Consider the following 25,287-nt stretch of genomic DNA (forward strand, 5'->3'; position numbering starts at 1 on the left):
AAAAGTTTGAGAACCCGCACGAACAGACTCAAAAACAGCTTCTTCCCCGCTGTTACCAGACTCCTAAATGACCCTCTTATGGACTGACTTGATTAACACTACACCCCTGTATGCTTCACCCGCTGCGGATGTTATGTAGTTACATTGCATACCTTATGTTGCCCTATTATGTATTTTCTTTCATTTTCTTTTATTTTCATGTACTTAATGATCTGTTGAGCTGCTAGTAGAAAAATACTTTTCACTGTACCTCAGTACACGTGACAATAAACAGATCCAATCCAATCCAATTTAAATTTGTTTGCGTAGGGAATGTTTGCTTGCCTGTTTACTGGGGAGAGGTGGCGGCGGCGGGGGAGGGGGGGGGTGGGGGGGGGGTGGTGGTGGCGGCGGCAGGGTAGTGGGGGGGGGGGGTGGCGGCGGCAGGGTGGTGGGGGGGGGGGTTTCTGGAGCCATGTCACTGTATTGTATTGTACTTTGCCTGCTCCTTTTCTCTTTTTGAAAACCAAGAAAAATATTTTTTTATAAACATTTACAGCCAGGGCCCGATGCCAGAAAGTACTTTGTAAAAAGGCAGGAAACATCTGCTGGAGTCCAGATATTTGAATCATTTCCCTTTTGACGTGGTTATTTTTGGAACTGCATATCTTCTTTTTCCCGATTGAGGCTAATGAATTGGCACAATGCTTCACTGAGGAAAAGAAATAGCTGGCTGAAATGCGCAGGTTGGAATGTGGAAAAGGGTCTAGATTTTAACTTATCTCCCCAGGTTGGGGGGTGGGTGGTGGGGGGGAGGAGGGGGTGTGACCGTGGGAGGGGGAGGGGGGGGGGTGCCCAGGGAGTGAGCTGCAACACTGCTTTTACCTGGGAGTAAAACCGGGCGCTGTATATAGCTGGCATTGCACCCAGACCTGTCAAATCAGGTTGCTTTCAGATTGGTGTCACTAATTTCACTACCAGTTTCTGGCCACAATTTCCCTCGACATGATGAAGCAGTGCTGCCACCTGAGACGCGAGTCTGAAAGAAGAAACCTCAGTCCGATAGTGAGGTCGAGCCACGCCATGGTGTTGTGCCAACTGATGGGAATAGTGAGCCCATCACAACGACTTTACTGCAGCAAACGTTTCGAGACATTTCCTGGTGTCAAATCAGGCCAGGTTTGGCAGCAGCCGCATGTGAATTAGGTCCAAAAACGAGGTTTCAAGGGTGCCTTAAAGCGCCAGAGAAAGACGGCGAGCTGGAGGAATTCCAGAGCCCGCAAGATCGCCTCGGGTTGATGGCCCCTTTTTTGTAATTAACAAACCTGTTGACTCATTGTCCTGCTACAAGAATAAAGATGGCGAATTTATTTTTAACCTGACCAGTGTCGTTGAGAATTGCTTCACAGGAGAGGTGATGGAAGCTGATTCCCTCGATAATTTAACGAAGGAAATGGAAAAGGTATTTGAGGGTCAGGGACTTACTGAGTCACAGACAATAAATGAGGATGTGAGACTTTAGCACGTCTATCCTTTCTAAGAGCTGGCACAGGCATGGTGAATGGTCTTTGTCAGTGTTGTAAATTTGTATGAATTTCCTCTACAATTTCAGCAGCAGCACAAAGACTGGTCTTTGTGTTTATTGCCTCACAAGCCCTCTTCTACCAATTTTACAGGGAGACGGTGACGTACTGGTAATATCTCCAGACTAGTAATCCAGCGATCTCGGGCTCAGAGGACACGGGTTTAAACCCACCACGGTCCATCTGGTGAAACTTAAAATTCAGTTAACCTAGTCTCGGTAATAGCGACTGTGAAACTATCAGTGATTGTTATAAAAATCCAGCTGGTTAACTAATGCCCTTTAGGGAAGGAAATCTGCCACCCTTACCCGGTCTGGCCTACATGTGACTCCAGCCCCACAGCAATGTGGCCGACTCTTAACTGTCCCTCCAAAATGGCCGAGCGAGAGGCTCAGTTCAAGGACAATTAGGGATGGCCAACAAATGCTGCTACCCACATCTCATGAAGAGGATAAATTTGGAAGTCTCCATCTATCCTTCTGTTCCTTTTGCCCTCAGGTATTTATCATGTACGTATGCTAAGTGGGCGAAAAAGAACTAAACAGTTTCCACCTCCACTGTCTCAGACGCAACCTCTGCATCTCTTGGCAGGACAACTCAGGGGACCTGGAGCGAATTCCTGGAGCACGTTCTCCCCGGGTCTGCGTGGGTTTCCTCTGGGTGCTCCGGTTTCCTCCCATAAGTCCCGAAAGACGTGCTAGAACATAGAACATAGAACAGTACAGCACAGAACAGGCCCTTCGGCCCTCAATGTTGTGCCGAGCCATGATCACCCTACTCAAACCCACGTATCCACCCTATACCTGTAACCCAACAACCCCCCCCTTAACCTTACTTTTATTAGGACACTACGGGCAATTTAGCATGGCCAATCCACCTAACCCGCACATCTTTGGACTGTGGGAGGAAACCGGAGCACCCGGAGGAAACCCACGCACACAGGAGGAGGACGTGCAGACTCCACACAGACAGTGACCCAGCCGGGAATCGAACCTGGGACCCTGGAGCTGTGAAGCAGTTATGCTAACCACCATGCTACCCTGCTGCCCCCAGGGTGAATTGTTAGATGAATTGGACATTCTGAATTCTCCTTCAGTGTACCCGAACAGGTGCCGGAATGTGGCGACTAGGGGCTTTTCACAGTAACTTCATTGCAGTGTTAATGTAAGCCTACTTGTGACAATAAAGATTATTATTAAATTATTAATTCTATAAACAAAACATTCATTACTAAGCCAACAAGGACTGCACTTGTTCTCATCTGCACATTTTACCATACTTCTCAAATAGCGTTAACGACAAAATTTGGATTAAGAACTGTTTATTTATCTAACTGATGAGTGTGCATGATAAGAAGCTGAGGTCCCAGTTCAGATCCATGAGTAGTGCTATTTATCATATCCTGTCAATCAGAAAGCATTGGATATATCCTACTCTCGGAATTCTACCTCCCAAACAATTACTAACCCTTACCATCGCAAGGATATCTTCTTCCATTCATAGAAAGTGGGCATTGCTGGCAAGATCAACATTCGTTGCCCGTCCCGGATTGCCGTCGAGACGGTAGTAGGGAGTCACCTTCTTGAACCGCTGCAGCCCATCTGCTGAAGGTGGTCCCACAGAGCTGTTAGAGAGGGCGTTCCAGCCACTGCGAAGGAACGGGGTTGAATGTCCATATCCAGTGTGTATCTTCAGTCTGAAACTTGGGGGTGTTCAATCGTACTTGCTATCCTTCTTCATTTTGGCAGTAGAGTTCAAAGGTTTGGAACGCACTGTTGAAGTAGCCTCGATGAATCGCTGCAGTGCACCTTGTCGACAGAATAATTGTTTCCATTGTGCGCCGGTGGTGGATGGAATGAACATTCAGGGTGGTAGATGGAGTGTTGATCAAGCAGACTGCCTTATCCTGAATGATGTTGAGTTTCTTGAGTGTTGTTGGAGCTGCACTCACTCAAGCAAGTGGAGAGTATTCCATCACACTCCTGACTTGTGCCTTTTAAATGGTAGCCATGATGTGGAGATGCCGGCGTTGGACTGGGGTGGGTACAGTAAGAAGTCTTACAACACCAGGTTAAGGTCCAACAGGTTTATTTGGAATCACGAGCTTTCAGAGTGTAGCTTCTTCATTACTTTTTACTTTTAAACGATGGAAAGGTTGCAGAGTCAGGAGGCGAGTTACTCTCTGCACAGTTCCCAGCCTCTAATCTGATCTTGAAGCCATAGTATCTATATGGTCAATCAGTTTCTGGCCAATGGTAACGCCCAGGGCGTTGGTGGTGGGGGAATTGAGTGATGGCAATGCCATTGAATGTCATTGAGAGATGGTTCAATTTTCAATTTGAGTCTCTTCCATCAAACTACCTTATCTCAGACGTTCAACATATCCTTTTATTCCCTTCTTTCTCTCATATACTCATGAATTTCCCTTTCAAAGTATGTGAACTTTTTGGCTCAACTAGTTCCAGTGGCAGTGTGTTCCACCTGCTACCTACTGCCTGAGTAAGGAAATTGTTCCTTATTTCCATACTGAATTTATCATTATCATAATGATGTCCCTACTTTTGGATGAGTGGAAATATTCCCTCCCTGTCCATCCTAATCCTAGTCTAAAATCAGGCCTGGCTGCCCTTGCCAGGAATTCTCACCTCCAAAGGGCTGAATGGTCTCCTTGTCTGTTGCTCTCATTCTATCAATAATAGAAGTGCTGCTGAATAAGTGGCCACTTCCAACTTTTCATGGAGGTGTCTTGAGGGAGCCACAGTGAGCGAGACACGTGCTCTCCCCTCTGAATACTGGGTTCAAGCCCATCAGGGTACTCACAGTAGACGTAGGGTGTGGAGAAAGGCAGGAGAGAGGGAAGAGAGAGAGCACAGAGAAAGAGGGAGAGAGAGAGAGAGTGTGTGTGTGTGTGAGAGAGAGAGAGAGAGAAACGAGAGAGAGAAGAGAGAGATCCAGAATGCAATACCTGAAAGGATGGAAGAATAAAATTCAGTAGCAATCATAAATGGGAACTGGCTTTATGACTGTAAAGATTTGCACGGCTATGGGGGGACTGAGCCTGGGAGTGGGACTCATTTTATAGCTTTTTCAAAGAGTCATGGCAGGAATGAGTGGTTGAACTGCCTCCTCCTGTGCTGTGCGATAATAAGTAGGACGGATATGGTGGTGAGGAATATAAGTTTCGATATGAAAATACCAGACAGTTTCTTTTGATTTACTTTGTACAATGCAATGAGAAATGGGCTAACGTTCACCATATAGTCAGATTGATACCTATTAGATTCTCCTGTTTGAACAATGAAGATTAGAGGCAATGTTGAAGGAGATTGGTTTGGACAAATTCTTCATGGCAGCAATGTAGAGAACATATTGCACATCCAGCTGTATCGCTTGCATGGAGAGTGATCGGTTTGTTCGCTCCCTATCCGGTTAAGATTTCTCCCAATATTTCAGGAGTTATAGCATTGGTAGAATATTTTTTCATATCAAAATGCCTCCAGGTATTTAAAATAATGCACACAAAGGAATTCAGTGACTTTGGTCATGTAAGCAACCCAAGCAGCCATCGTGGAACAGCCCAATATCCCAGGATGTACCATGATTAAAATGGTCAGCCACATACAAATAGATGGCATTAGCCAAGGTAGAAATGTTGTCCAGGACGCAGAAAATGCTGCTTGCTTTAGAAAGGCACCTTTGCGTTTTTAACCTCAAAACTAGGCTCAAACATATGTGGTTTAAACTTTCAGTTGAACAATGACATACCATAGAAAGCATTCTATCGGGCTGCATCACAGCCTGGGTATGGCAACTGCTCGGCCCAGGACCGCAAGAAACTTCAGAGAGTCGTGAACACCGCCCAGTCCATCACACAAACCTGCCTCCCATCCATTGACTCCATCTACACCTCCCGCTGCCTGGGGAAAGCGGGCAGCATAATCAAAGACCCCACCCACCCGGCTTACTCACTCTTCCAACTTCTTCCATCGGGCAGGAGATACAAAAGCCGGAGAACATGCATGAACAGACTCAAAAACAGCTTCTTCCCCGCTGTTACCAGACTCCTAAACGACCCTCTTATGGACTGACCTCATTAACACTACATCCCGATGCCGGTGTTATGTAGTTACATTGTGTACCCTGTGTTGCTCTATTATGTATATTCTTTTTATTTTATTTTATTTTCATGTACTGAATGATCTGTTGAGCTGCTCGCAGAAAAATACTTTTCACTGTACCTCGGTACACGTGACAATAAACAAATTCAATCCAATTTAAGGGAGAAGAAACCAGAATAAAAATTGATCGTAATTTTAGCAAACCAAACGTTTTCTCACTGCTAAAAAAAAAGAGAAAGTCACACTGATGGTGACACACATTCTTATTTCTGGTGCTTCAAGCATTGCTGTATGAGAGTGCGCTTGAGCAGAGAAATATGATGTTCTGGAAGGCTGCCTGTAAGGGCAGTGGAACGAGATTCAATAGCAACTTGCAAAAGGGAGCAGGATATATATTTCACATTTTTTTGTCTTTTTAATAAATTTAGAGTACCCAATTCTTCTTTTCCAATTAAGGGGCAATTTAGCGTGGCCCATCCACCTACTCTGCACATCTTTGGGTTGTGGGGGTGAAACCCATGCAGACACGGGGAGAATGTGCAAACTCCACATGGACAGTGACCCAGGGCCGGGATCGGACCTGGGACCTCGGCGTCGTGAGGCAGCAGCGCCAACCACTGCTCTACCGTGCTGCCCGGGATATATATTTGAAAAGGAACAGAGATTTCCGGGCTACGGGCAAAGAATAGGGGGTATGGGACTTAATTGGATAGCTCTAGCGAAGAATCACGATGGACTGAATGGCCTCCTTCATTGCTGCCTGATTCTAGGAACATAGGCAGGCAGCTGCTGTGGCTGCTGACATGCTTCACATTAATGAAGGATAAACAGGATGTGTATAAAGCTCTGCATACAGTTAACCCCGCCTGCCGCCTGATAATTCAACATCAATGTGTGTGTCGCAGAAGACTTTGGAGTTGCCCAAATGTCTTTTATTTAAGTAGCTTGGATTTGGAATGTGCTGACTGATTGGGATTCCAAAAGGAATTGGATAAATCCTTAAATGGGAAAAATAAACTGCAGGGAAAGGGGAGGAGTGGAGTAGGTTTCAATTGCTCTTCAAACAAACGGAGGCAGAGTTGACCACTGAATGGCTTCCTTCCATGAAGTAAGATTCTATGTACCACCGTGCCGCCCATTAAAAGGGGAACGAGGCCAAAGGTGAACAGGACAAGAATATGGAATTAACATCAAGGAGGATAAACGCTCCACGGGAAAGGTCGTGCCGAATGGCCCCTTTCCATATTGTCACTCCTGCGTAATTCTCCAACTCAAAGCCTGCAGTGATTTTGATTTGTTCAAAAAAAAATTGCAGAGCAGTTACAAACCTGCCCCTTAGCTGGAGTCTCGTGTCAGAGTGGATCAGATGGGAGCATACCAATAATAACATGCTGTATGGAAAAAGTACAACAACCTTTACATTTCCAATATCCCACAAAGAATGCGCACATCATTTCCCCAGTGTGTGTCCAGATTTCCTGAAATCCATGAATGGCGAGTGACTGGGAAATATTTTCATTCAGAAGGGACCTGGCTGGCCATCTATCTGATTTACAGAAGGTTAACACGCAGGTACACCCAACAATTAGGAAGGCAAATGCTACGTTAGCTTTTGCTACAACGGGATTGGAGTTGGAGGGTAGAGGAATCTTACTACAGTTTTGCCGGCCCTTAGTGAGCCAGACCGGGAGCACCGTGTGCAATATTGGTCTCCTTCCCTAAGGAAGAACATACTTTCCCACGAGGGGGAGCAATGAAGGTTCACTAGAGTGAGGAGATCAGTTAGACTGAGGAACTGTTCACCCTGGTTGAGGAATCTAGAACAGAGGGTCACAGTCTCAGGATAAGGGGGGTCAACCATTTAGGACTGAGATGAGGGAGACATTTTTCTCTAGCCCAGAGGACCTTGAAAAGCTCAGTGGTTGGATGTATTCAATGCAGAGATCAGTAGATCTTTGGGTGCCAAGGGAATTAAGGGATATGGGGGTAGAGCAGGAAGGAGGAGAGAAAGGTCACCATATTGAATGGCAGCAGAGGCCAGAAGGGCTGAATGGCCTACTCCAGCTCCTTTTTCTTATATTCTGCTGCCTGTAAGTCAACTTACAGTCCTGACCAATTACATCTTAGTCATGAGAAAGATGCTTCAGCAACCCATGTAATTTTCCCATCCTCTATCTTCACCTCTAAACTCACTAATACTACCCCTGTCACCCACCTAATTGGTCAGGCTCAACACAGCAATCAGGAGGGAGGTGGAAAATGTCATTTCCTCAATAGGGACGTAGGAACATAGAAACTAGGACCAGGAGGAGGCCATTCGGCCATTTGAGCCTACTGCGCCATTCAGTATGGGCTGGTTTAGCTCACCAGCCTAAATCGCTGGCTTTTAAAGCAGGCCAGCAGCACGGTTCGATTCCCATACCAGCCTCCCCAGACAGGCGCCGGAATGTGGTGACTAGAGGCTTTTCACAGTAACTTCATTGAAGCCTACTCGTGACAATAAGCGATTTTCATTTTTCATTTCAGTATGATCATGGCTGATTCTTTAGCTCAAAGCCATACTCCCACGCTCTCCCCACACCCCCTGATGCCTTCCTATCCCAGAGCACTTCCACCTCATTCAAAATGTCATTTTGGTTTGGTTGTTCCAGCAGAGTTTCACATAAAACCAAGGTGCACGAAAAATCTTGCAGCAAATTACATGTGGTTAAATGCACCACTTTGTAAAGTTGTTACTAAATAATGTGTTTATTCAGGAAATAACCAAAACTTGGAGATAAATTTCAGTCTATGTATCACCTACAAATCAAGGGCACGATCTTCCCAAAAGGGAACAAAGTCCCTTAGCGAGTGCGTTTAGCTGTGTGTCTCCCGGCGCTGGCAGTGCCCAGAAACACATGGCTATAAGTGGCCTGAATGGGGGACACACAGCCGAGGCTGCACATAGCCCCGTTTTGTACAATGTGGAGCTCTGCTCGCCGGACCTCCCCAGTGTAGCAAGAGATTGAGATGCCATTTTTAAATGGAGTCCCGATCTCTGAGGGCCCAAAAACAATCCCCGACTTTCCCTCCCCCCCCCAGCCCAAAAGCAATATGGGAGGGTCCCCGCTCCCCACCCCACCCCAACACCCACACCAAGCAGACCCAGCCCTATAGTGCACACGCAGAAAATGCCAGCTTGGCCCCCTGGCAGTGCCAATCTGGCACCCTAGAAATGCTCATGCTAGCTGGCAGTGCCATCTGGGCATCTTGGCAGTGCCACATGGTCAGTGCCACCAGGGCACCTTGGCAGTGCCACATGGGCAGTGCCACCTGGGCACCTTGGCAGTGCCACATGGGCAGTGCCACCTGGGCACCTTGGCAGTGCCACACTGGCAACCAGGTTGGATTGGATTGGATTCATTTATTTTCACGTTTAGCGAGGTACAGTGACAAGGAAGCAAAAATCCCCAGTCCGCTTCACTCGCCCTGATCCGGCTCCACCTGCGGCCATTTTGATGCCTAGCGGCAAGCGATGAAAGAGCCCAGATTGCCGCGGGACTGGGGGGGTGTTTCGGGCATGAGGGGATGGGGGATGTGATAACCCTCAAGAGGACCACGGGGGAAATCGCGGATTGATCTCCCTGTAGGCTTTGTAGAATTCGGATTCTCATGGTGAGCCGGTGGAGGCCGGCCCAGCAGGGGCTCGTTAGCAGGACCATTAAATCCAGCCGCTAGCTGTTCCTGATCGTCCCGGGCTGGGACATTAGTTTTGTGTGCCACAGAAGTAACTTTACTTTCAGTTTAAAGTTAAACCAGTTTGGCCTTTCATTCCGCACCTCCTGGAATTATTCCAGATTTCAAATGCTGCATTGCCTTGCAGAAGTTTGCAAGTTAAGCAGTCACCAGAAATTGCCTTCGAATTTCTTGACGCAAGGGGACAAAATTTGCAATTACTGGAAATTTTTCGGAATATTGCTAAACTTGTGCACTGAATCCGACGCATGTTTCAGAAGTCATTTCAGTGAACATTCTATATTATAAGCCCCGAGGATGGAAACTTCAAGGCAATGAAAATGTTTTCGAGTGCGCAATGAGACATGTTTCTAAGGCCCATCCCAAGCATTGATGCTTCAAATTTGTCAATCCTCCAAACATATTGCAAACTACACTAATGTAAGTTAGAGAGAGAGAGAGGGAGAGCAAGGGAGTGGTGGGGAAACACATACAGAAACAGGCAGACAGAGGGCCAAGCAGGGGCAGTCAGACAGCAGAGATGGGCAGGCAGTAGAGATGACAGACAGGCAGAGACAGATGGGCAGTAAAGGCAGACAGGCAGAGACAGACGGGCAGAGACAGATGAATAGAGAGGCAGACACAGACAGACAGTATCATTGAATCATAGAATTTACAATGCAGAAGGAGGCCATTTGGCCCATCGGGTCAGCACCGGCCCTTGGAAAGAGCACCCTACTTAAGCCCACGCCTCCACCCTAACCCCGTAACCAGTAACCCCACCTACCCTTTTGGACATTAAGGGGCAATGTAGCATGGCCAATCCACTTAATCTGCACATCTTTGGACTGTGGGAGGAAACCGGAGCATCCGGAGGAAACCCACGCAGACACGGGAAGAGAGTGAAAACTCCACAGTCACCCGAGGCTGGAATTGAACCCAGGACCCTGGAGCTGTGAGGCAGCTGTGCTAACCACTGGAGGCAGACACAGACAGACAGTAGAGACAGACAGTCAGGCAGAGACAGGCAGGCAAAGAGGCAGACACAGACAGACAGTAGAGACAGGGCAGAAAGGTACTCTTCCAGGCAGTGAAGTCTGATGAGCTTATTTCACAATCAAATGCCTAATTCTCAAAAAGAGACCAGCCCACGTTGGTAACGAAGTGGGTCTGTGAACAAAACAAGTATTCTCATACTTGGATTTTTTTTGTTTGTTTAAAAAAATGCCAGCTCCCAACGGGAATGGGAAATCCCTGATACCACTCAGCAACAACATCCCCCCGCCAACTGTAGTTTCACACTCACCATCAGAGTATAATCCTTTGCCGGAGTCATGATTTCAAATGTTCCTTCCTCGGCCTGCAGAGAGTAATTGAAGACAGCCTTTGCCAGGTCGATGCTGCCCAGGGGGCTACAATCCTGGGCGGTTCGGAAGTAATACAGGTGGCAGGTCCTGTGCTCGAAGATGAACCAGCGGGTCTTGAAGCCTCTCAACGGCCCCTTGCCCCCCAGCTTGTTGAGGTAGCCGCAGAGCCTCTTGCCCCCGGGCCGCCCCTCAGGCTGGAGCTCCAGGTAGTTGGCCAGGTCATCGGGCTCGCCAGCTTTGCCCGGAGCCCCCTCTTCCCTCGCTGCCCGGCAGCTGGGTTCCTCCGCAGGGCCAGCCTTGCCCACCTCCAGGGCGTCTGCCATCATCACTGCCCAACAGACCCGCACAGCAGCACCCACTGATGGTCAAAGTGTGGGCTATGGGCAATCATCTCACCCAGATCCAGGGGCAGAGTGATCACAAACGCGCCAGCCTTCCAGAGCTCAACAGCTTAACTAACCAGACTTGCAAGAAATGAGATCAGGCAGTGCCTGAGAAATGTGCAAATGCAATAAACTCAGCCCAAAGTATCCAGTTGTCCGCATAAACCAGGAGGGATTTCCATCTAGGGTAAAGGGAGTTGCGTCTCTCGGCCAATATGGACTTTACTTAACGAGGGTGGTTGGGTGGACCCATACTTGATCCTCCTTCATCTGTGGCGCTCGATTTTCTCTCCGGGACCCGGAATGAAGTTTTGGCTCCTTCTTCCTTCTGGGTGCCCCCGCTCCCCACCCTGACACACCCTCACCCACCCACAGAAACCCACACAGTACGTCCTTTCCCGGACCCTGGGCGATTTCCCCGCTCCGCCGCTGTCAGTTTCTCGCCGCTGTCAGTTTCTCCCTCCCCAACGTTGCGAGCGCGGAAGGGGCGGGTTGCAGACGTTGGAAGAAAGCGGGGGGGGGGGGGGGGGGGCGGGCAGGAGCAAAGGGTTACCGGGTGACCAAAGGCAACACTCTGGGGCATGAAGGAAGCCCGCACCCACACACACAGAAAAAAAAAATGAAAGTTGCCCAATATCCAGTTGCGAAACTGACAATTCCAGAAAGCCATTTCAAACAAGTCACAACCCAGCAAAACTTCCTCCCAGTCTGAGTCCCTGGATCTCAGCCCGTCTGGGAGCCCGGGCTGTGCAGTTGCAACTTATTACAAAGCTATTTCAAAAGAACCAATGCTTCCTGCAGCCAAGAGAAATGGTGAATTCCGCAATGCTTCTGCCTGCAGCGTTGGCTTTAGACGGGGGACGAGTCTGTTCAAATTCCACTCGAACACTTAATAAAAAAAAGGGCCACAGGGCAGATGCTTTGAACATTCGGCCAGCAGAATGCCATGCTGTGATTGTCAAAGGCGGACGGACACTTTCACTTTCAGCTCAGGCCCAGGTTGGGCTGGAAAAGGGGGCAGAGGACAAAGAACAAAACAGAAAGGGTGGAGGATGTTTCTCCCTGTCTGGGAAACCTCAAACTTATTGACTCACGAGGCCAGAATAAGGGGGTGGGTGGGAATCTTGAGGATTGTCTGCCCCACAGGGCTGGAGGTTGGGCAGCAGGTTGGAGGGCGGCACGGTAGCACAGTGGTTAGCACTGCTGCTTCACCGCACCAAGGTCCCGGGTTCGATTCCCGGCTTGGGTTTCCGTCTGTGTCTGCACGTTCTCCCCGTGGCTGCATGGGTTTCCTCCAGGTGTTCCGGTTTCCTCCCATAAGTCCCGAAATACGTGCTGTTCGGTGACTTGGACATTCTGAATTCTCCCTCAGTGTACCTGAACAGGTGCCAGAATGTGGCGACTAGGGGCTTTTCACACTAACGTCATTGCAGTGTTAATGTAAGCCTACTTGTGACACTAATAAAGATTATTACTAGTATTGAGAATACATGGGGTGGTGGGTGGGTGGGGAGGGGGAACTGTTCCCACTTGTGAAAGGATTGAGAACAAGTGGAGCACACTTGTTTTTTTTTTAGGGGCAATTTAGAGTGGCCAATGCACCTACCCTGCACATCTTTGCGTGGTGGGGGTGAGACTCACGCAGACATGGGGAGAAGGTGCAAACTCCACAGTGACAGTGACCTGGGGCCGGGATTGAACCTGGGTCCTCGGCGCCGTGAGGCAGCAGCGCACCAATGTGCCACCGTGCTGCCCCGGATGTAAAATCAATTAATGAAAAAAGCATTAGGAGGAACTTTTCACACAGTGAGTGGCCAGGGTGTGGAATGATCTTCCTGACAGTTTGGTGGAGTCAGGTTCAACTGGGAATTAGATTTGTTAGTTGAAAAGGAAGAATGGGTAGGATCACTGGGAAGGCGGGGGAATGGAACTAGTGAGTTGCTTATTCAGGGAGCTGGTTCAGACACAATGGGCCGAATGGCCATCTTCTGTGCTGTAATGATAGTGATATCTTGTTGAATGACAGAACTCACTCAAAGGGCCGAATGGCCCACCCCAGCTCCCATGATAACAATAGTTACTTTTTCATTTCATTAAAGCTGGTGGTGGCCATGGAGTGAGTGGTTGCACACTGATTTGAAGGCATTGGTCTGGTCACTTTATACCTGTTAGTGGGGTAACTCCAGCAGGAAAGTGGGAGCGGTTCACCCCAAGATTGGCATGTCTAGTGGCTATCAGACCTGGCAAAAAACAGTCAAAGACTGGCGGTACGCGGCACAGTGGTTAACACTGCTGCCTCACAGCGCTGAGGACCCGGGTTCAAATCCCGGCCCTAGGTCACTGTCCGTGCTGAGTTTGCACATTCTCCTTGTGTCTGCGTGGGTCTCACCCCCCACAACCCAAAGATGTGCTGGGTAGGTGGATTGGCCACGCTAAATTGCCCCTTAATTAGAGAAAAAAAAAATTGGGTACTCTAAATTTACAAAACAAAAACTTGGCTGAGGAATTGGAGGGGACCAGTGGTGCAGCAACAAGGGTGAAAATGGCAGAGGGGGAGGGGTCGGCACCAATGGGAAAGACGGAGAGGTTGATGGCCTTCATCAAGGAGGACTTTTACCACAAAAGAAGGAGATGCATTGTGACTGGTCGGAGGACATCGAGGGAGCATTAGCACCTCTGCGAGGATCGATGGACTAGGTGGAGAAGTGCCTTGAGGCACAAGAGGTGACGAAACGCAAAGTTGAGATGGTGATGTCCGACCAGAGCAATCAGATCGTGTCTCTGGAGGCGAAGGTGGGAGTTCTGGGGGACCTATGCAAGTTGTTGCAAGTGAAGGTGGAGGTGGTACATTATTCCAGTTAGAATTGCAGTCAGTATGGTTCAGTATTTCCAGTTATATTTACAGTCAATATGGTACAATATTCCCAGTTATATTTACAGTGTGTATGGGACAGTATTCCCAGTTATATTTACAGTCAGTATGGTGGTACAGTATTCCCAGTTATAATTACAGTCAGTACGGTACAGTAGTCCCAGTTATATTTAGTCAGTATGGGACAGTATTCCCAGTTATATTTACAGTCAATATGGTACAGTATTCCCAGTTATATTTACAGTCAGTATGGGACAGTATTCCCAGTTATATTTACAGTCAATATGGTGGTACAGTATTCCCAGTTATATTTACAGTCAGTACGGTACAGTATTCCCAGTTATATTTACAGTCAGTATGGTGGTACAGTATTCCCAGTTATAATTACAGTCAGTATGGTACAGTATTCCCAGTTATATTTACAGTCAGTATGGTACAGTATTCCCAGTTATAGTTACAGTCAGTATGGGACAGTATTCCCAGTTATATTTACAGTCAGTATGGGACAGTATTCCCAGTTATATTTACAGTCAGTACGGTACAGTATTCCCAGTTATATTTACAGTCAGTATGGGACAGTATTCCAGTTATATTTACAGTCAGTATGGGACAGTATTCCCAGTTATATTTACAGTCAGTATGGGACAGTATTCCCAGTTATATTTACAGTCAGTACAGTACAGTATTCCCAGTTATAATTACAGTCAGTATGGTACAGTATTCCCAGTTATATTTACAGTCAGTATGGGACAGTATTCCCAGTTATATTTACAGTCAGTATGGGACAGTATTCCCAGTTATATTTACAGTCAGTACAGTACAGTATTCCCAGTTATAATTACAGTCAGTATGGTACAGTATTCCCAGTTATATTTAGTCAGTATGGGACAGTATTCCCAGTTATATTTACAGTCAATATGGTACAGTATTCCCAGTTATATTTACAGTCAGTATGGGACAGTATTCCCAGTTATATTTACAGTCAATATGGTGGTACAGTATTCCCAGTTATATTTACAGTCAGTACGGTACAGTATTCCCAGTTATATTTACAGTCAGTATGGTGGTACAGTATTCCCAGTTATATTTACAGTCAGTGTGGTGGTACAGTATTCCCAGTTATAATTACAGTCAGTATGGTACAGTATTCCCAGTTATATTTACAGTCAGTATGGGACAGTATTCCCAGTTATATTTACAGTCAGTATGGGACAGTATTCCCAGTTATATTTACAGTCAGTACAGTACAGTATTCCCAGTTATAATTACAGTCAGTATGGTACAGTATTCCCAGTTATATTTAGTCAGTATGGGACAGTATTCCCAGTTATATTTACAGTCAATATGGTACAGTATTCCCAGTTATATTTACAGTCAGTATGGGACAGTATTCCCAGTTATATTTACAGTCAATATGGTGGTACAGTATTCCCAGTTATATTTACAGTCAGTACGGTACAGTATTCCCAGTTATATTTACAGTCAGTATGGTGGTACAGTATTCCCAGTTATAATTACAGTCAGTATGGTACAGTATTCCCAGTTATATTTACAGTCGGTATGGTACAGTATTCCCAGTTATATTTACAGTCAGTATGGGACAGTATTCCCAGTTATATTTACAGTCAGTATGGTACAGTATTCCCAGTTATATTTAGTCAGTACGGTACAGTATTCCCAGTTATATTTACAGTCAGTATGGGACAGTATTCCCAGTTATATTTACAGTCAGTATGGGACAGTATTCCCAGTTATATTTACAGTCAGTACGGTACAGTATTCCCAGTTATATTTACAGTCAGTATGGTACAGTATTCCGAGTTATATTTACAATCAGTATGGTACAGTATTCCCAGTTATATTTACAGTCAGTACGGTACAGTATTCCCAGTTATATTTACAGTCAGTACGGTACAGTATTCCCAGTTATATTTACAGTCAGTACGGTACAGTATTCCCAGTTATATTTACAGTCAGTATGGTACAGTATTCCCAGTTATATTTACAGTCAGTATGGGACAGTATTCCCAGTTATATTCACAGTCAGTATGGGACAGTATTCCCAGTTATATTTACAGTCAGTATGGGACGGTATTCCCAGTTATAGCTGGTGCAGTATTGCCAGTTCTCGGCTGCAGTGACGCCTCCCGTGCTCCAGGTGGCGGCTGTCGGGGAGGAGCGAGTTGTTGTTGGCGGGGTCAGAGGTCAGCCAGCTTCAGCATGGCCGCTGAAGGAGGGAGAGGAGACCGGGATTCGCTGCCGGACTGAAGTGGGGAGGAAATTCCCGGGATTCCAGCGGCTGGAGGAGGCCGCGGGAGGGGAGAGACTCGGTCAGCTGCTCGGTGTGTGTGTGTGAGAGAGAGAGAAGCGGGGATATCCTCCCTCAGGCAGGCCCACAGCCCGGGGAGGAGCTGCTGCAGCAGCCTCAGCCTATGGCTGTGTGAGATTGCCCTATTTCATGTCTCTGTGGTGCGCAGACTGGTATTCACACACATCAGTGTCAGCACCGTCCTCTGTCAGAATCCTGAATCAGCTACTGACTGCTGCACAGACATCCAGGCAGAGTCTGAGCCACTGGGGGCAGAGGGCAGGCCTGGAAGTGGGGTGGGGGTATGAGGCTTGGTGGGGGTATGAGGCTTGGTGGGGGTGGGGGTATGAGGCCTTAGGGGTGGGGGGGGGCGAGGAATGAGGCCCGGGGGGGGGGGGGAGGACGAGGAATGAGGCCGGGGGAAGGGGGAGGAATGAGGACCGGGGGGGAAGGGGGAGGAATGAGGACCGGGGGGGAAGGGGAGGAATGAGGACCGGGGGGGGAAGGGGGAGGAATGAGGACCGGGGGGGAAGGGGGAGGAATGAGGACCGGGGGGGGAAGGGGGAGGAATGAGGACCGGGGGGGGAAGGGGGAGGAATGAGGACCGGGGGGGGAAGGGGGAGGAATGAGGACCGGGGGGGGGAAGGGGGAGGAATGAGGACCGGGGGGGGAAGGGGGAGGAATGAGGACCGGGGGGAGAAGGGGGGAGGAATGAGGACCGGGGGGGAAGGGGGAGGAATGAGGACCGGGGGGGAAGGGGGAGGAATGAGGACCGGGGGAGAAGGGGGAGGAATGAGGACCGGGGGGGGAAGGGGGAGGAATGAGGACCGGGGGGGAAGGGGGAGGAATGAGGACCGGGGGGGGAAGGGGGAGGAATGAGGCCCGGGGGGGGAAGGGGGAGGAATGAGGCCCGGGGGGGGAAGGGGGAGGAATGAGGCCCGGGGGGGGAAGGGGGAGGAATGAGGCCCGGGGGGGGGAAGGGGGAGGAATGAGGCCCGGGGGGGGAAGGGGGGGGAATGAGGCCCGGGGGGGGAAGGGGGAGGAATGAGGCCCGGGGGGGGGAAGGGGGAGGAATGAGGCCCGGGGGGGGAAGGGGGAGGAATGAGGCCCGGGGGGGGAAGGGGGAGGAATGAGGCCCGGGGGGGGAAGGGGGAGGAATGAGGCCCGGGGGGGAGGGGGGAGGAATGAGGCCCGGGGGGGAAGGGGGAGGAATGAGGCCCGGGGGGGAGGAGGAGGAATGAGGCCTGGGGGGGGGGAGGAATGAGGCCGGGGGGCTAGGGAGTAGGAATGAGGCCGGGGGGGGGGGGGGGGGGGAGGAGGGAGGAATGAGGGGGGGGGGGAGGAGGGAGGAATGAGGCGGGGGGAGGGAGGGAGGAGGAATGAGGCCCGGGGGGGGGGGGGGGGGGGAAATGAGGCCCCCCGGGGGAGGGGGAAATGAGGCCCCCCGGGGGAGGGGGAAATGAGGCCCCCCGGGGGAGGGGGAAATGAGGCCCCCCGAAGGAGGGGGAAATGAGGCCCCCCGGGGGAGGGGGAAATGAGGCCCCGGGGGAGGGGGAAATGAGGCCCCAGGGGGCGGGGGGAGAGGAGAGGATGACTGGGGATGGGGGTGGACGAGGCCTGTGGGGGGAGGGGTGAGAGGAATGAGACCCTTTCCAGATGGATGGAAATATACATTGTGTCCCTTCTTCCCATGTAGTTCCTCAGGATCCAAGATCCGTAGAATCCCTGCAGGCGCAGACGGAGTTCATTTGGCCCATGGAGTCTGCACCGATCCTCCAATAGAGCACCCTTCCCTGCTCCCGCTCCCACTCCCTGTGCATTGATCATGGCCAATCCACCTGACCTGCGCCTCTTTGGACTGCGGGAGGAAACCGGAGCACCCGGAGGAAATCCACGCAGGCACGGGGAGAAAGTGCAGACTCCGCACAGACAGTGACCCGAGGCCGGAATTGAACCCAGGTCCTTGGCGCTGTCAGGCTGCAGCGCTAATAACTGTGCCACCGTTCCCCAAGATGACTTGCACTCCTGTTCAATGGATTATACTGAGATGATCGAGAAATCCAATGCGTGATCTGCATACTCTGCCACATGTGGGGCAGGGAGTGCTTGAAGGGTTGGATAGATGGGGTGTGTTCGAAACTTTGTGCATTCACTTCGAAGCCTTGACTTCACATCCGTGCATTACTGAAGGCGGCTTTTGATGTCTCTGGTGCTTTGGGATTTTATGAGGACAAAGTGTTTCCATTGCCCTGCAAGTTTCCTGCTGCAACCTAATTCCAAACCTGCAGTGACCTAGTTCCAAGTATAGCAGTTGCTTCAGGTGTCTTGGTGATATAGAAATGACATGACCTGCCCAGTAGAGCCGGTTGTGAGTGATTAGCGCCTTTATGTTGGGCAAGTTGGCTTGGGAGATACACTCCTATTGAACTACCTTTCGTTCCACCGTTACCGGTGATACTTCTCCAGTACTTTGATGTGCATGTAGCACTGGGTTCACTGCTGCCAGGAAAACCACAACATTTTTCTCAACTTTGAGATCCTGGACCTCAAATACACTTTTCCTCAGTCAGCCAAAGGGTATATCACCTTGTGCAGCCTTCAGCTCTTGAATACAGTAATTTGCTTCCAGCTTTCATTTCTGTCTCTCCTTGCGCTAACTTTCTCTCTTTTCTCCCCCTCAGCCCCAGCTAACCCAGCTGGCTGATTATCAGTGAGATTTGATCTGATAGTTGGGAGGTTGTATGACTAATGGATCCAATCCTGGCAGCAGTTATCTCCACACGTGGAACAGGGAGGGATGCAATTGTGCTGAATACCAGAGTGTACAAGCCCAGATTTTTTTTTACATCACCTTTCTATTCCAGTGGCACTGAGGTCAATTGCAGCAATCTAAATGATCTGAATTAACAAAGACTGTGCATCAAACTTGGGTGCTGCATCATGCTCGGATGAAGAAACACTTGTATTAATGCAGCACTTTACCTGACCTCAGAATATCCCAATGCACTTTATGAAATACTTTTTTGAAGTTCAGCAGCTGTTGTATGTAGGAAAGCGGCAGTCAATTTGCTCGCAGCAAGCTCCCTCAAATAGAAATGGTATATTGACCGGACAATCTGCTTTATGTGAGGTTGTTTAAGGGGCAAATGTGGGTTCAGGGCATTGAAGTTCTATGTCAATGAGGGCTTTTACATATGAGCCCATTGGAAGTTTTGTTTTCCGTTTTAGTATTTTAACAATCATGGGAACTTGAAATGAAAATCGCTTATTGTCACAAGTAGGCTTCAAATGAAGTGACAGTGAAAAGCCCCTAGTCGCCCCATTCCGGCGCCTGTTCGGGGAGGCTGGTACGGGAATTGAACCCGCGCTGCTGGCCTTGGTTTGCTTTACAAGCCAGCTATTTAGCCCACTGTGCAAAACCCAGATGAGGGCGAATCAGCCCACCATCCCTGAGCTGGCTCTTTGAAAGAACCGTTGTGCCTCGTTCTGCACCCCTGCCTTTTGTCTGTACTGTGCTCTAAGACTCTGAATTGTTTGTTAGATATACATTGTGTCACGGCGCTGAGGTCCCAGGTTCGATCCCGGCTCTGGGTCACTGTCCGTGTGGAGTTTGCACGTTCTCCCCGTGTCTGCGTGGGTTTCGCCCCCACAACCCAAAAATGTGCAAAGTAGGTGGATTGGCCACGCTAAATTGCCCCTTAATTGGAAAAAAATAATTGGCTAATCTAAATTTAAAAAAAAAAAAGATATACATTGTGGATCATGTCACTAATTTCTCTCTCGTTTTGAAAAGCCTTCTCAGCACCAGCCATGCGGAACCTGAAATTGCTGCACAGCCTGCACTGCAGCGGGTGGAAGGGTCTGGGCAAACCTCAGTGCCTGACTCTGCGTACGGATACTGGGACGCTGCTTGTGGGATCAGACCTAGGAGTCACAGAACTTGACCCGCACACTGAGCAGGTACAGACTTGTTTTAATATTCTTTGAGTTTTATGCAACTTTTTAATATTGATTTGTCTAAGACACCATGTGTTGCAGAGTGATTACTGTCTCTCAGCTCTTGACGTCTCATCTATTGATACGTTAATTTTATTGAATTAATGGTAACCCCTATCTATATTAAAATGAGCCCAAAGGTTCAAAATTAGCATTTATGCCAATAATTGGTCAGATATATGAATTTTGGGAGATTTAAATGCATTATTCTGTTTTAAGGCACATCATCTGGTTAGTGGAATAAGGGCCAGTGCAATACTCATCATTTATGATGTAGAAAAGAAAGACTCCTATTTTCACAGTGTCTTTTCACAACCACAGGACACCCCAGAGCTTTGTAGCTGATGAAAAACTTTGGACCTATTGTCTACTGAAAAACTGTGACATCCAGTTTGTGTGCAGACAGAGGAGCTCATTCTGCTCACTGTGCCACTCTTTGAAAGAGCGATCCAACTAGTCCCATTCCCCTACTCCTTCCTCACAGCCCCTGCAGTCTTCAAGCCCCTTTAAGTCTATTGAATCCCCTTTCGAAAATGACAATTGAAGATAAATGTTTTCACTCGGGGGGTTGTCAATCTTTGGAATTCTCTGTCCCAAAGAGCTGATGAGTGGATTCAAAGCAGAGGTCCAGAGAATTTCTGGGTACTGAGTAAAGTAAGGGACATGGTGCTAGCGCAGGAAGGGGAAATTGAGGTGGAAAATCGGCATGATCTCATTGAATAGCGGAGCAGGCTCAAAGGGCCAAAAGGCACATTTCTGCTTCTATTTCTTATGTTCTCATGTGGTCAGCATACGCTAGACAGTGGGAATCGACAATGGGTTTGTGGAAGAAGTAGTCTCTATAGCATGGAGAGTTCTTACCCAGCATGTGGAGCAGCAGAAAACGGGCTCTACTTCCAACATTGAATGCTTGCATGGCTTAGTCCCAGGGCTACGACATACGAAATAGGAACAGGAGAAGCCCATTCGGCCGCTCGAGCCTGCTCCACCATTCAATAAGATCATGACTGATCTGCTTGTTGTGTTTCGAGTTCCGCATTCCCCCCCACCCCCCCTCCACCCGATAACCTTCGACTCCCTTGCCTATCTGGAATCTATCTACCTCCACCTTAAAAATATTCAGTGACCCCTGCCTCCACCGCCTTCGGAGGCAGAGAATTCCAAAGTCCGAGAGAAAAACATTCCTCCTCATTTCTGTCCGAAAAGGGTGACTCCTAATTTTAGTGCCCCCTAGTTCTGAATGCTGAGTAAAAAAAAACTCCCATTCTGCCAAGTTTTAGTTTACAGTATCCACAATGACCTGCAAATGATAGAAGGACTGTGTAATTTTCTAGTTTCACTGTACTGGCCTTTGGCTCTCGATAAGTGAATCATCTTATTCTAATACAGCCTTTAATAGACAAGCTTATTCAAGAAGACTTTGATTCAGGTTCTTTCCTTGCTCCCCTCACAGGTACTCAGAAAGGTGTCCCTGGTGGAAGAAGCATTTCTCCCTGAAGATGGCACTGGCTGTATAGTTGGCATTGAGGATCTGCCAGATCAGGAATCTGTTTGTGTCGCTACTGCATCTGGCGATGTTATACTTTATAATCTAAACTCAAATCAGGTAAAACTTAGTTGGTGGTCTTACTTTACTGGGGAAATTAATATTACCAGAAGAATTTGAAGGACAAGGGTAGTAAACACATGGCCAGTCAAAATCCTGGAATTCCCGAACATCCAATGGACGTGGTATATCTGGATTTCCAGAAAGCCTTTGACAAGGTGCCACACAAAAGGTTGCTGCATAAGATAAAGATGCATGGCATTAAGGGTAAAGTAGTAGCATGGATAGAGGATTGGTTAATTAATAGAAAGCAAAGAGTGGGGATTAATGGGTGTTTCTCTGGTTGGCAATCAGTAGCTAGTGGTGTCCCTCAGGGATCAGTGTTGGGCCCACAATTGTTCACAATTTACATTGATGATTTGGAGTTGGGGACCAAGGGCAATGTGTCCAAGTTTGCAGACGACACTAAGATGAGTGGTAAAGCAAAAAGTGCAGAGGGTACCGGAAGTCTGCAGAGAAATTTGGATAGGTTAAGTGAATGGGCTAGGGTCTGGCAAATGGAATACAATGTTGACAAATGTGAGGTTATCCGTTTTGGTAGGAATAACAGCAAACGGGATTATTATTTAAATGATAAAATATTAAAACATGCTGCTGTGCAGAGAGACCTGGGTGTGCTAGTGCATGAGTCGCAAGAAGTTGGTTTATAGGTGCAACAGGTGATTTAAGAAGGCAAATGGAATTTTGTCCTTCATTGCTAGAGGGATGGAGTTTGAGACTAGGGAGGTTATGCTGCAATTGTATAAGGTGTTAGTGAGGCCACACCTGGAGTATTGTGTTCAGTTTTGGTCTCCTTACCTGAGAAAGGACGTACTGGCACTGGAGGGTGTGCAGAGGAGATTCACTAGGTTAATCCCTGATCTGAAGGGGTTGGATTACGAGGAGAGGTTGAGTAGACTGGGACTGTACTCGTTGGAATTTAGAAGGATGAGGGGGGATCTTATAGAAACATATAAAATTATGAAGGGAATAGATAGGATAGATGCGGGCAGGTTGTTTCCACTGGCGGGTGAAAGCAGAACTAGGGGGCATAGCCTCAAAATAAGGGGAAGTATATTTCGGACTGAGTTTAGGAGGAACTTCTTCACCCAAAGGGTTGTGAATCTATGGAATTCCTTGCCCAGTGAAGCAGTAGAGGCTCCTTCATTAAATGTTTTTAAGATAAAGATAGATAGTTTTTTGAAGAATAAAGGGATTAAGGGTTATGGTGTTCAGGCCGGAAAGTGGAGCTGAGTCCACAAAAGATCAGTCATGATCTCATTGAATGGCGGAGCAGGCTCGAGGGGTCAGATGGCCTACTCCTGCTCCTAGTTCTTATGTTCTTATCAACAGCACTGTGGGTGTACCTTCATGGGAGTGGCTCAAGAAGGCAGCTCATCATCACCTTCTCAAGGGCAATTAGGGATGGGCAATAAATGCTGGCCTAGCCACATCCTGGGAAAGAATGAAACCATATTTTCAGACATATCTTGATACTAGTCGGATGATGGCTTGCTTTTCTTAAAAAATGAAAGAATCCAAAAAGCTTAAAGAATCCAAAACAACAACTTGCATTTATTTATTTTTTTAAATTTAGAGTACCCAATTAATTTTTTCCACTTGAGGGGCAATTTAGCGTGGCCATTGCACCAATCCTGCATATCTTTGGGTTGTGGGGGCGAAACCCACACAGACACGGGGTGAATGTGCAAACTCCACACGGACAGTGACCCAGAGCCGGGATCGAACCTGGGACCTCGGTGCTGTGAGGCAGCAAAGCTAACCACTGCACCACCGTGCTGCCCTCACAACCTACATGTATGTAGCAGCTTTGACATAGTAAAACATCCCAAGACGCTCCATTAGCAAACAGAATTTGACACTGAACCACATAATGCGATGATGGACAAGAGACCAAAAGATTGTCAAAGAGGCTGGTTTTAAGGAGGAGGGAGTAGGGTGGTAGCAGGGATCGTAAAAGAGAGCGAGGAAAGTACATAATGATACAGTGAACAATGTTAAAACTATTTCTGTTAATTTCTTCTAGCTGGAATGTGTCGGCAGTGTCGACAGTGGACTGTCCGGAATGAGCTGGAGTCCAGACCAAGAACTTGTTGTGCTCACCACAGGTATGTGTAAATCTGAAGGAGAATGGGGCTAAGTGAATTGCTTTTTTGGACATGGTGAAGATGCATGGGTGGCCCCATGGCTATACTATAAACTCCTGAGAAAGCCACCTCGCTTTTCCCTCTCTATAAGGATGGTCTAGTTTAATAAATATCTGTATGTAGAGTCTCCTCTCCACCCCAGAACATGTTGGTGGCTTGGGCTACGGGTATAGGGTGGATACGTGGGTTTGAGTAGGGTGATCATTGCTCGGCACAACATCGAGGGCTGAAGGGCCTGTTCTGTGCTGTACTGTTCTATGTTCTACTCCTCTACCTTTGGGAAAAGATGTTGACTATCTACCTTATCTATGCACCTCATTATTTTACAGACCTCTATAAGATCACCCCTAAGCCTCCTATGCTAAAGGGAAAAAAGTCCCAGCCTCCTCTTATAACTCAGACTAGCAAGTCCTGATAGCATTGTGCATGAATAATCCATTAAAAAAATTATTTCATGGGATTTTGGCATCGGAGGCAAGGCCAGCATTTGTTGCCCATCCCTAACGGCCCTTGAACTGAGGGGCTTGCTCGGCCATTTCAAGGCGCAGTTAAGAGTCAACCACATTGTTGTGTGTCTAGAGTCGCATATAGACCAGGTGGGTAAGGATAGCAGATTTCCTTCCCTGGAGGACATTAGTGAACCAGATGGGTTTTTACAATAACCAATGATAGTTTTATGGTCACCATTACTGAGACCAGCTTTCAATTCCGGATTTATTAATTGAATTTAAATTCCACCAGCTCCCGTGGTGGGATTTGAACCCATGTCCCATTAGCCTGGGCACCTGGATTACTGGTCCATTGCGCCATTATTTCCCTATATTTAATTCCTTTATCCCAGTCTTAATGGACCAAGCTACGGTTTTTGCAATGAATGTGCTGCATCAACTTTTCCGTCAAAATTTCAAAGTGCAAACATGTGCCCTTGCTACCTCATTAGGGCTGCTCGGACTGCCTGCCCATATGTGGCTTGACCCAGTTTCCTAAGCAACACAAAAACAACTTGTATTTCTATCACACCTATAACCCAACAAAATGTCCCAAGGTGCATCACCAAAACGATCAGCAAACACATTTAACAGCAGGTCACACATTAGGACAAGTGACCATAGAAACAAGGAGCAGGTGGAGGCCATTCGGCCCTTCATGCCTGCTCCGCCATTCATTATGACCATGTGCTATATCTAACTCCTTAGAAACAGACAAACTTGGTC

At 48.0% G+C, this 25,287-nt stretch overlaps 2 protein-coding genes across 3 annotated transcripts in view; one reads left to right on the forward strand and one right to left on the reverse strand.

Moving 5' to 3' along the window:
• Window positions 1–11,630, reverse strand: part of tbc1d2 (TBC1 domain family, member 2) — a 73,565-nt gene extending 61,935 nt beyond the window's left edge. The window contains exon 1 of the mRNA XM_038804110.1: window positions 10,701–11,630. Within this exon, the coding sequence (XP_038660038.1) occupies window positions 10,701–11,087 (387 nt within the window). The 5' untranslated portion in view covers window positions 11,088–11,630. The remainder of the gene's footprint in view (window positions 1–10,700) is intronic.
• Window positions 11,631–16,194: 4,564 nt separating this feature from the next.
• elp1 (elongator acetyltransferase complex subunit 1) overlaps window positions 16,195–25,287 on the forward strand; it is an 87,708-nt gene continuing 78,615 nt past the window's right edge. The window contains exons 1-4 of one of the 2 annotated variants that reach the window (XM_038804111.1): window positions 16,195–16,358; window positions 20,118–20,284; window positions 21,774–21,926; window positions 23,953–24,034. In XM_038804111.1, coding sequence (XP_038660039.1) covers window positions 20,135–20,284; window positions 21,774–21,926; window positions 23,953–24,034 — 385 coding nt within the window. In that variant the 5' untranslated portion in view covers window positions 16,195–16,358; window positions 20,118–20,134. The remainder of the gene's footprint in view (window positions 16,359–20,117; window positions 20,285–21,773; window positions 21,927–23,952; window positions 24,035–25,287) is intronic. The other variant, XM_038804112.1, reaches the window with a different exon arrangement.

This window comes from Scyliorhinus canicula, chromosome 8, assembly GCF_902713615.1.
Source record: "Scyliorhinus canicula chromosome 8, sScyCan1.1, whole genome shotgun sequence".
NCBI classification, from domain to species: domain Eukaryota; kingdom Metazoa; phylum Chordata; class Chondrichthyes; order Carcharhiniformes; family Scyliorhinidae; genus Scyliorhinus; species Scyliorhinus canicula.